We start from the raw sequence: 10,805 nt of genomic DNA on the forward strand, positions 1-10,805 counted from the left end.
GACAAAGAGAAGGCCACCAAACCCAAGAAGTAGAGGAAAGACAAGGCATTAGATGCCTGTCACTATTACAAGCAGACCAGCCACTAGAAGAGGAATTATCCTCAATACTTGGAATCCAATAAAGATAATCTCGAATCTTGTGTCATATACCAATTTGTTGGTAGATTTTACGTCCTGGTGTATTGACTCCAAGGCTTTAACTCATGCGTGTAACTCACTGTAGGGGTTCAAGTTAAGTAGAAGGCTGAGTGAAGGAGAAATAATGCTTTACTTGGGAACTTCTGCAAGTGTTGCAATTGTGGCCATAGGAACCATAGAATTAATTTTTAGAGAATGAATAATTGTACTTAAGGATTGTCTTTATGTGCAGAATTTAAGAAATTTGATTTCTATCTCAAAACTGTGTGCGAATGGTTATTCTGTCTTCTTTAGTAATACGATTACTATTAAAAGAAATAACATATTCATCGCACACGGGGAACTGGAGAACGGTCTCTATGTTCTACATCCTTCTCTAGAAACTAGCATAGCCGAAACTATGTCGGCTGATATCCCAAAAAAAAGAATTTGTGATACAGTTAATCCTAGATGTCTATGGCATTACCGACTTGGCCATATCGGTGTTGACCGTATCACAAGGCTGGTAAAGGATGGTCCTTTGGATTTTCTAACTATAGAAGATCTTCCCACTTGTGAGCCTTGCCTTCAAGGTAAGATGACAAAACGACCATTTAACGGTAAGCTTGAAAGATGTACAGGCACGCTTGACCTTATACATAGTGATGTATGTGGTCCCCTGAGTGTTAGGACTCGTAACTAGCATGTGTATTTCATCACATTTACCGATGACTATTCTCGGTATGGTTACGTGTACCTAATGAGACACAAGTCCGAATCCTTTGAAAAGTTCAAAGAGTTCAGAAAAGAGGTCGAGAAACAGTTAGGGAGAGAAATTAAGGCCCTTCGATCAGATCGAGGAGGCGAATATCTCTCTGACGAATTCAAGGACTACTTGAAGGTCAACGGGATAGTATCACAATTCGCTCTTCCTGCTACACCGTAGCTTAGCCGTGTTTCAGAGAGGAGGAATATGACCTTATTGGATATGGTCTGGTCACTTCTCATACACTCAAAGTTACTCACATCCTTTTAGGCATACGCATTAGAGACTATGATATGCGTGCTGAATCGGGTTCTAACCAAATCGGTTCCAAACGCTCCATACGAACTTTGAACCAGAAAGAAACCAAGTGTCAGACACTTGAAAATTTGGGGTTGTCCTGCGCACATTAAAAGAACGAGTGCAGACAAGTTGGAATCCAAGACCAATCGTTGCTTATTTGTAGGCTACCCAAAAGGCTCTGTGGGTTACCTCTTCTATGACCCAAGTGAGCAGAATGTGTTCTGTAATCGAAATTCACAATTCTTGGAAAGTGATTATATCTTAAACAATCATCGCCAAGAAGTTGTTCTTGATGATGAGAGCTCAGGGTCAGTGGGAGGTGTCTCGCAGGTTCCAGGTATTGACCAACCTAGAAGATCTACCCGGGTATCCAGGCCACCAGTCCGTTTTGGCTATGATCAGGATAGTTACCTATCGGAAGCCTTGACTAGTGAGGAGGATCCCGTGACTTATGCGGAAGGTATGTTGGATATAGATTCCTTGAAGTGGGTAGATGCCATGAGAGCTGAGATGGACTTAATGGAGACCAATGGAGTCTAGACTCTAGTAGATCTGCCCCCCGGGGTAAAAGCAATTGGTTGCAAATGGATCTATAAGAGGAAGAAGGGCCCTGGTGGTAAGGTTGAGATCTACAAAGCTTTTCTGGTGGCAAAAGGGTTTACTCAGAAAGAGGGCATCGATTATGAGGAAACATTTTCTCCCGTGGCCATGCTTAAATCCATTTGGATCCTGCTAGCTGTAGCAACATACCATGACTACGAGATTTGGCAAATGGATGTCAAAACTGCATTCCTGAATGGAGATCTTATTAAAGATATCTATATGCAGCAACCGCAAGGTTTCATAGCTGCGGGTCAGGAACACATGGTATGTAAGTTAAATAGATCCATATATGGACTTAAGCAAGCTTCTAGGAGTTGGAACATCCAGTTTGACTCTACCGTCAAAACGTTTGATTTTGAGCAGAACCCGGATGAGCCCTATGTATGTAGGAAGTCCAATGGGGATAAGGTTACATTCTTGGTTCTGTATGTGGATGATATCCTACTCATTGGGAATGATGTAGGAATATTGACTTCAGTCAAAGTATGGCTTTCACAGCAATTCTCCATGAAAGATCTTGGAGAAGCGTCTTATATACTAGGTCTTCAACTCTATAGAGATAGATCGAAGCGGATAATAGGATTATCCCAATCTGCTTATATTGACAAATTTGTCAAAAGGTACAGCATGGAGAACTCCAAGAAGGGAAACGTTCATTTTAGGCACGGAGTTACTCTTTCCAATAAGATGTCTCCCAAGACTTCTGAGGAGATTGAGGGCATGAAGGACGTTCCCTATGCCTCAGCCGTAGGGAGCATCATGTATGCCATGTTGCACGCTCGTCCTGACATTGCTTAGGCAGCGAGTGTGGTAAATAGATTCCAGGCTAACCCAGGGTAGGAGAACTGGACCGCTATGAAAAATATACTTAAGTACCTTCAAAGGACAAAAGAATTTTGTCTGTTATTCGATGGTAACTCACTACAAATCCAGGGGTATACTGATGCCGATTTCCAATCGGATCCAAATGATAGAAAGTCTACATCTGGGTATGTTTTCACAATAGGTTCGTGTGTTGTTTGCTAGAAAATCAGCAAACAGGGGTCCATGGCAGACTCCACAACCAAAGCCAAACACGTTGCCATAAGCGAGGTTGCCTTATGAATGAAGGTGTTCATTTTGGAATTTGGAATTCTACACATCACCCATTCCACTGTTGTGTGACAACACTGGATCTACGGGAGATTGATGTTAAGAAGTAGCATTAGTGGAGAATGTGGCAGACCCATTGACTAAGCCACTGACACAGAAAGTGTTTGAGAAACACGTGGAAAGTCTAGGACTCCAGCTTGTACCAGATTGGACCTAAGTGCAAGTGGGAGTTGTTAGACAGTTGTATGCCCTTAGCTCCAATCAGATTGATGTACTTATGACATTTATTGTAAATGAATAAAGTACATATTTGATTCATGTTATAATGGTGTGTTTCTGTGTAATACCCTTAAACTAGACACATAATGAGACTCGTGTTAGTTTAGAATGTTCACAGCCGTTGGATAAGTCAGACGAGATTTATCCTGCTAAGGCTGACACTGATGTGCTGCCAAGTGTTGGGGTGGCCTGTCTCAGCTACCAGGGTTATACCCAAGGTACATGCAGTGTAAGTTTACTTGAAACCCTGAACCGAACCAGATTTCTAGTATTGCCCTGGACCTTGGAGATTAATGGGAAAAACTGGAAAGTTACACCTGACCCCTATACTCAATTATGATATTGCACTAGGTGTCGGATTGGGTTGTCTTTGATATGCCAATCAGTGAGATCGTTAGAGGGGATCAAAACATGGGTATCTTGGGACAGTCTGAGAATTCATCTGAGTGGGTGATCATAGTGACAAGATCAACCCCTTTGTTGGACAAAGGTAATGATCGGGGATGCACTCTCTCTGATGGAAACCAAGACTGCCGGCAACCGATTTCAATCATTGAAAATTGTTTTGCAAAATATTATATATATATATTACGGTTTCAAATTGTTTGCAAAAGGTTTTAATTCTCGATATCTATGTGAGTAGAGAGTGCAACACTGTTCCTTATAGCCGAGGGAGAGGTCCTCTCTTGTCGGGCAGTGTTTGATCATTATGGGCTGAGAGGTTAAGTGTAAGACCATTGAAAGTAATAATACCTGATAGTCTAATCTTGCATTTGCCCACAATCCCTGGGTGTTACAAGGTGGCTTGGCCCAGGAACCACTTAGTATAAGTGTTGGGCCCAAGAGTCTATGTAATGTGCTCAAGGGGTTCATTGGGCTTTCTAGTGAATTCGGCTAGGCCTTGTAACAAAGGCTGGGCCAAAACCTTGTGGCTGATGTGTAGATCAATGCTTGGGTCCCATGCCATACAATGAAGCCCAATTGGGTAGCAGTTTGGAAGGCTAAGTGAGCACATATACTTATTGGGCCTAAAGCCCATTTCGAACTAGGCTGATTTGATCAGTTAAATAAGGGGTGGATCTGAAATTAAATTAACAGATAGGATAAGGTCTTACCCTATCCACTCATAGAGTCTAGATCTGAATCTGTATTCAGATCTGGAAACCTCCTAATGAGATTAGGAGATGGCTGGTCTAATCTGTAGATAAGATAAGGGTCTATCCTTATCACTTAAAGGGAATTCAGATCCAAATATGATTTGGATCAGCAACTCCTAATAGGATTAGGAGATGATCCCTTTAAGGTTATAAAAGGAGGAAGGGGCGGCAACCTTTAAGAAGATCAATTTCTCACCTACAAAGAAGAGATTACAGAAGAGAGAAAACAACTTCTAGTAAGATTGCACTGATTTCTCCCGGTCGTCGTCGCCATTGCCAATGCATCTTCACGACAGTAGGAGTGATCAAGATTGGATCTTAATATCAGCCCTTTGTGAAAGGGCTGATTGGAAGTCGTACTCATGTGTCGTTCAGCTGATTCTTGCGAAGGATCTGGTTTTTTGAAAGAACACTGTTGATTCTGCTCCATCCTACACTGCGCCATCTTCAGTGGGAGTAGTCTTTGGTTCCTACCTTGGGCGTGAACACCTCCATTGGTATTGTTTCTCCGTATCAGGTATTTCCCTTTCCTGCTTCTATTTTTAGATCAGGTTCGATTTAGAGTTCAAAATTGATCATTGAAAATGCAAATTTTCTAAAATAAGGAATGCGATTTCTAGATGAGGGGAGAGGAAATTTTAAAAATTTTGCCTAACCTACCTGTAGGGTTCGGCCATCCATATGATGGATCTCTCATTCCTTCTGGATTTTAACTTGCATTATTATGATTATGTGTGCTGATTGATGCTGGTCTGGGCCGAGCAGGGCCGCGATGAAAATCTTGTATCCAGATCCAAAAATTTCCATGCCAGCTAGGACTCAGCTAGTCAGCCAAATTTGATCATCCTTACTGGTAAATACGGTCTGTCTTCATGAATATTAATTTGTACGTTGACAGCATATCCAGAGTCTTCTATTTTTCATTGACTATAAATAAATAAATTAGATTGCATATATATATATATATATATACGTGGCTCAAACTGCATTCATGCCCTAACTCAAACTGCATTAGGAGTCAACAATGTACCAAACAATCTTCATGTAATGACAAATTAAGCTACACAGTGACCGAGGATGACTGAGTTATGAGTTAGTTTGCTTATTATATTTAATTCAACACAAACCGATAGTGACTCAGGAAAAAGCGTGGGTTAGAATGATTGACCAAATAAGCAAACCAATTCCAAGGCGGACCCGTCAAGCCTTTTGACGGTCTACCACTTGATCTTTGCCTATCTATCCAAGCTCTAAAGGGACTTAATATCTATAAGGAAAATAACTTTGTTTTGCAGAGCGCAAGAGGACAAATAAAGAGACTTACAATCTTATTATTCCACAATTAATCAAATAAAGAGACTTACAATCAAATTTAGCCACCCGACTTAGAATGCTTTCTTAGATTATAGTGACCCCAGAATGTGGCAACGGCCAACGGGTCAATTTTTTGAAGATGCATATACCTCGAGTAGAACCGGTTTGAGAGGTTGATCCACTGATCCTAACTTTGATTATTCTGTTTTATTTACTACCCATATTCATTAATATTAAAGTAGGCAAAGTCATTTTTAATTTTCCCAGGGCTCTTCTAATTTTTTCAATTCATAATAATATGATTTTTATGCATGTAACAAAACCATCTTGATCTATTTTCTCTCATTTTTTTCTTATGGCAGATGGGGTTAGCTGTATCCAAGATGGTCAAATTAACACAGCTTAGTTTAAAAATTTATCCACCTCTAATAGAACCAGTTGGGGAGGTTGATCCTAACTATATGACGGTGGCAGTTAAATCAGGTTGGATTAAATCATTGTTATAATCATCCAAGTCTTGTCCCACCTATATGGGGGTTGTTTATATGAATCTTATTTCGCCATTCTATTATGTCCGATCCATTAATGTTAATAATCATGGGATTTACCATTCTTATTATTTTCACCCCAAGCCCTTTTCAATAGTCCCTTAGCTTTTTGATGAGCCCATTCAACTTATAACCCATGCATCACTTTTCAAACAAGTGTCTATGTACTGATGTACATGATAAACCATTTTGGTCGTACTTTCTCTTATTGTATCAGCTTATTGGAACCATTTGTAGGTAGGGTTAATTGAACCCAAAATTAGTCAATTTAACAGGTTAATTTAAGAAATTTACACCACTAACCAATTTTATAATAATCCTAATACTGATAGCCTGAATGATATGTGGATTGTCTAAAAGAAAAAAAAAACCGAATATGATCAAGTCAGCACTTACTGTTGGGAAGCAGTTAATGACTGGACCAAGTCATGTGCTAATTACACAAAACACTAGAAATGACAAAAACATTTGAAATTTTTATTAAGGAGTTAGGAGTTAGAGAGAAAGAAATTGATGGCATGATTTAAATCATAGGAACCGGTCTCACTTCAGCTTTTGAGTCAAATGAGATATATAACAAAGCAGGAAGAAAACATCTCCCAAGTCATGTGCTAATTAATTTTTTTTTTTTTTCTTAGCAGATATCCCAATCATACGACTTGGATGTGTAGATTGCGTCAAGTTCATGTAAGGAACTCTCAACTCTCTAATTCCACGTACATGGTGCAGCACTGCAGCTATAGCTTTGTTCCTCCGACGAGTACGACCATGCATGTAAGGAATGAATTTCAGTACGATTAATCCTTTAATCCCCGGCCGCCTGATAAGCTTGATTATCGACCCAATTAAGTGAACTCTCCCTTGGCTATGGGGCACTCAGGTCAGGAGGTGTGAACGGTGTCAACGGACGATAGATTCTTGCACTTCTGCGACATTGGCCAAGCAGTCGTCGTCCGAGCACTGAGTGTGTCTTCGTCGTGGAGACACTGCATCATGGTTTGTTTGGTTACAGCTACCAGCTACGCTTTTATTCTGTTCGATCAACATAGTTTGGCTCTTTCCTGATCAGGTGAAAGACTATTGGGACTAATGTGGTAATCGTCGTACCAGCAGCCCGAAATCAAAGGCTGAAAAAACATTACAGACAGTGGTAGGGACCATCGCCAGTCATTCTCATCGATCATTCATCCTACGGATGTACTTGGAATTTTTTATCAATGCAATGTTTGAACTTTGAACCGGATTTATTATGATCAATTCCGCATCCAATTCTCTGGTGCTGATTCCTCTGGGGTTGAGTCCAGTTTTGTGGCGGAGCCCATCCAATATCCAGCTGATATATGTATCTTAATTAATCCTTATCCTTGTCTTTTGAGAACTTTCACAGTATTCCTAAGTACTAGTCATTTGAATTCCGTACTTCTTGTATGGGTGGGGAATTTGGAAACGGAGCTTATTTTCATTTCAGTAGTCTGGTTAGTCAAATACAACCTTGATTTCTGTCACGTTTTTGAAACAAGGAAACGTGCTAACACATGAATTCTAACTCATTTCGACACTTAACCTTTTCATTTTCCCTAAGGATGTTGCTTAGGATATGCATGCCTATCGATTATTTAAAATTCTCACAAACTTGTTCGGTTTTTCCCATTCCTCGTAAACTTATCCTGACTTTTTCAAAACATCTAAGGAGCTCTTGTCCAAAATTTACTATTATCTCTCCATTTAATTCAAACAAGAATTAGAATAAAGTGAAAGATATTTCATTCGCAAGAGAGGGGGGAAATGGCCATTCCCTTTCCCTCAAATGGGGAATGCCATTTCACCGGGAATGGAATGGCCTATTCAGATTCTAATTCTAGACCCTTATTCGACTATTTCTGCAAACCAAACAGATTGTTATTATAATTTGAATGGAATTTATCCATTCTGATTCCAATTCTAAACCCCTATTCCTGCGAACCAAACAGGTTTTTATTATACTATCCCTTCATGTGAAATTTGGGGATTCATCTTTTCATCTAAATGGGCTTTAGACCTTTGGATGAGGGCAAAAGAAGAAACGTATTTTTTGTTGTTTATCTATTTTCACTTTTAAATGGTCATTTAAGGATAGTTTGGTCATTAAAAATAATTAAAAGTGAAAATAGATAAACAACAAAAAATACATTTCTTCTTTTGCCTGGTCATTAAAAATAATTAATGCCCTGGCGCCCTGATGTAAAGTAAATTTGAGATAAACAAAATTTCTTGAGGACTCTAAAGGTTTTTAAGAAAAATAATGGGTAAAAGTAAAGAGGGGATTTTCTTCAACCAAAGTTTCTGCACACATTCTAGATATAAAAATGGAAATCCAGTCACACATTGGGAATATCTCCAATGAATTTAACCCTACAAATACACATACGGGAGATAAATCTAAGAGAAATGGGTAAAAGTGAAGGGGAGTTTTAGATTTTTACAATAAAAAAAAAAAAAAAAATCTTGTATGTACTCCGGAGACTAGAACCAGCCATAACTCCCGCCTGGGAGATGAGATCACACAGTTGATCCACCTCAAATTGCAATATGTAACCCATCAAAAAGAAGGAAAATCAAAAGAAAAAGAAGAAGAAGAAGAGTGGAGACAGGGTGAGAGAAGTTATCTTTTTCACATAAGGACCCTAAAATTTACAACAAGAACCTACTTTTCTATCTCTGTATACAATGAGCTCCAAAAGAAGCCTTTTGCCACGCTATTTCTCTCTTCTAAAGCTCAACATACAACAGAGAAATAATGGAGAGGAGATGGACCCTTCCCTCATCGTTTGTCTGTCGTGGCGTTAGCAACACACAAACTCAATTCCAATTCACTCACACGCTTTCCGGGATACTTTGTAGGGAGGGTCTCCAAGCTCGATGCTCCTGTGTTTGATACTGATTGCTAACTTTCATTAACTGAGCCAGAACTTGCTCTATCGACAGCCCCTGTACATCGACTCTTCCTAGCAATTCCTCCAGTTGCTTCTTGCTGATCTTGATCTTTACCTCCGTCGAAGAAGCAAGAATTCTCTTCTCCCCTGCATCCGCCGGCGTCTTCCCTGATTTATTGTCGTACAACACGCCATATTCGTCGGATGCCGGAGACTCCCAATCGTCGCCGGCCCATGTCGTCGGTGATTGATGCCTCATACAATTTCCCATTCTCTTGTTGATTCTGTTTTTTTCTCCTTTTGGTATTTTATACTCTATCAGATCATAAGATGATGAAAAGTAAGATTTTAAGAAACTCAAACACTGGCCTTATTTATAGCTGAGAGAATGGTATGGTGGTGGGATAAAGCTCTTTCCTTCTTGGAAATGGGGTGTTTGTGTGCGTCGTGTTGGTGGTTAGAGACGAGAGAAGAAAGGGGGCCCCAGGCTTTACCAAACCAAAAAAAAAAAAGCAAGGAAAGAGCCAAAGAGGGGCAGACGGCGTCAAAAGACGTAAAAAGCTATCCCTCTAATGCCACGTAGGACATGATATGCTGTCCTACCTGGCATACGAGGGTGCTGACCTCATCAGCACCTCTTCCAGTTCAGCTCTTTCTGGCGTCATGGCTGAAGCCTGTGTCATGTCGGTAGAGTGGTGGCTCAGTTTACTTTAGTAGTATAATAATGATAATAAAAAAAAAACGGGATAAACCTCTAAAAAAAAATGCTCCAACCAATCTATCATCGTTGGCCCACATTAAAATGATGGGCCCTATCACCATCATCATCATCATCCATATCGAGTCGCACTCGCGCCGGGTAACAAACGACTTCGAGCCGAGTTTTGGGGTTTTCCTAGGAAAGATAAACAAGAAAGCACGGGACAATGTGAACGGGGTTCGGGATGGAATATTTGAGCAGAAAAGTCCTGTGTGAACGGGGTTATATGAAAGGGAATCTTTCTTTTTTTTCCCCTGATGGTGTGTAAACTTTTTCAGGCGTACATTAGCTATAGTGGGGGTGGATAATCATTGATTGATTATCACGCACCAGCGCCACTCTCTCAGTTTATTCCAATCCAGCTAGGAATGTTAGCCAGCTGGCAGCCAGCCATACGACGAGTTGTTTATTTTATATGCACGTGTCCCTGAACACCGTGAGGGCATATCACGTGGATGTAGAGCCCAGTGTTTAGATCCAAAACACACTCGTCTCCATATCAAGGGACAAGGGACAAGGGACCACCAAATGAAAAGGTGGGGCCATCTATTCTATTTCATTTTGTTTCGTAGGTATTTGATCATCTCATCATCATCGGTCTGAGAGAGAGAACTGAGAAGTATAGAGTTTGGCAGACCAACTAATTAAAACAAACAGAATAATAAACAAAGAAGCTGGGATTTTAAGCAAACTGAGTGTCTTTCTTTCTAGTTTATTCGATGATATTTATTTATTTATTTATTTTTTTGTATTAACATGCTATACCAACAAGTTGAAGGATTGATTGAACAACAATGAGAATAAATAAAAATAAATAAATTAGAAAAAGAAAAAAAAAATCATCATCAGATCAGGGCATCGGGTTTTCTTAACTTGTCTTCGGCTTTTCGCATAAAACCACTGCCAATAGAAACCAATAATAGTTTATTAATTAAGATTGAATATTGACGTTCCCGG

At 39.9% G+C, this 10,805-nt stretch overlaps 1 protein-coding gene across 1 annotated transcript; it reads right to left on the reverse strand.

Moving 5' to 3' along the window:
• Nucleotides 1-8,808: 8,808 nt before the first annotated feature.
• LOC148878237 (protein expression protein) lies at nucleotides 8,809-9,467 on the reverse strand. Its single transcript, XM_088951397.1, has one exon. It carries the CDS (start codon nucleotides 9,357-9,359, stop codon nucleotides 9,030-9,032), a length of 330 nt encoding a protein of 109 aa, XP_088807523.1. The 5' UTR covers nucleotides 9,360-9,467; the 3' UTR covers nucleotides 8,809-9,029.
• Between the last annotated feature and the right edge of the window lie 1,338 nt (nucleotides 9,468-10,805).

This window comes from Nelumbo lutea, chromosome 1 (genome assembly GCF_056320005.1).
Source record: "Nelumbo lutea isolate HS-2025 chromosome 1, American lotus-T2T, whole genome shotgun sequence".
Taxonomy (NCBI): domain Eukaryota; kingdom Viridiplantae; phylum Streptophyta; class Magnoliopsida; order Proteales; family Nelumbonaceae; genus Nelumbo; species Nelumbo lutea.

Coding starts and splice junctions, on each gene's coding strand:
- LOC148878237 (XM_088951397.1), bottom strand. CDS start 9,359: ATGGGAAATTGTATGAGGCATCAATCACCGACGACATGGGCCGGCGAC.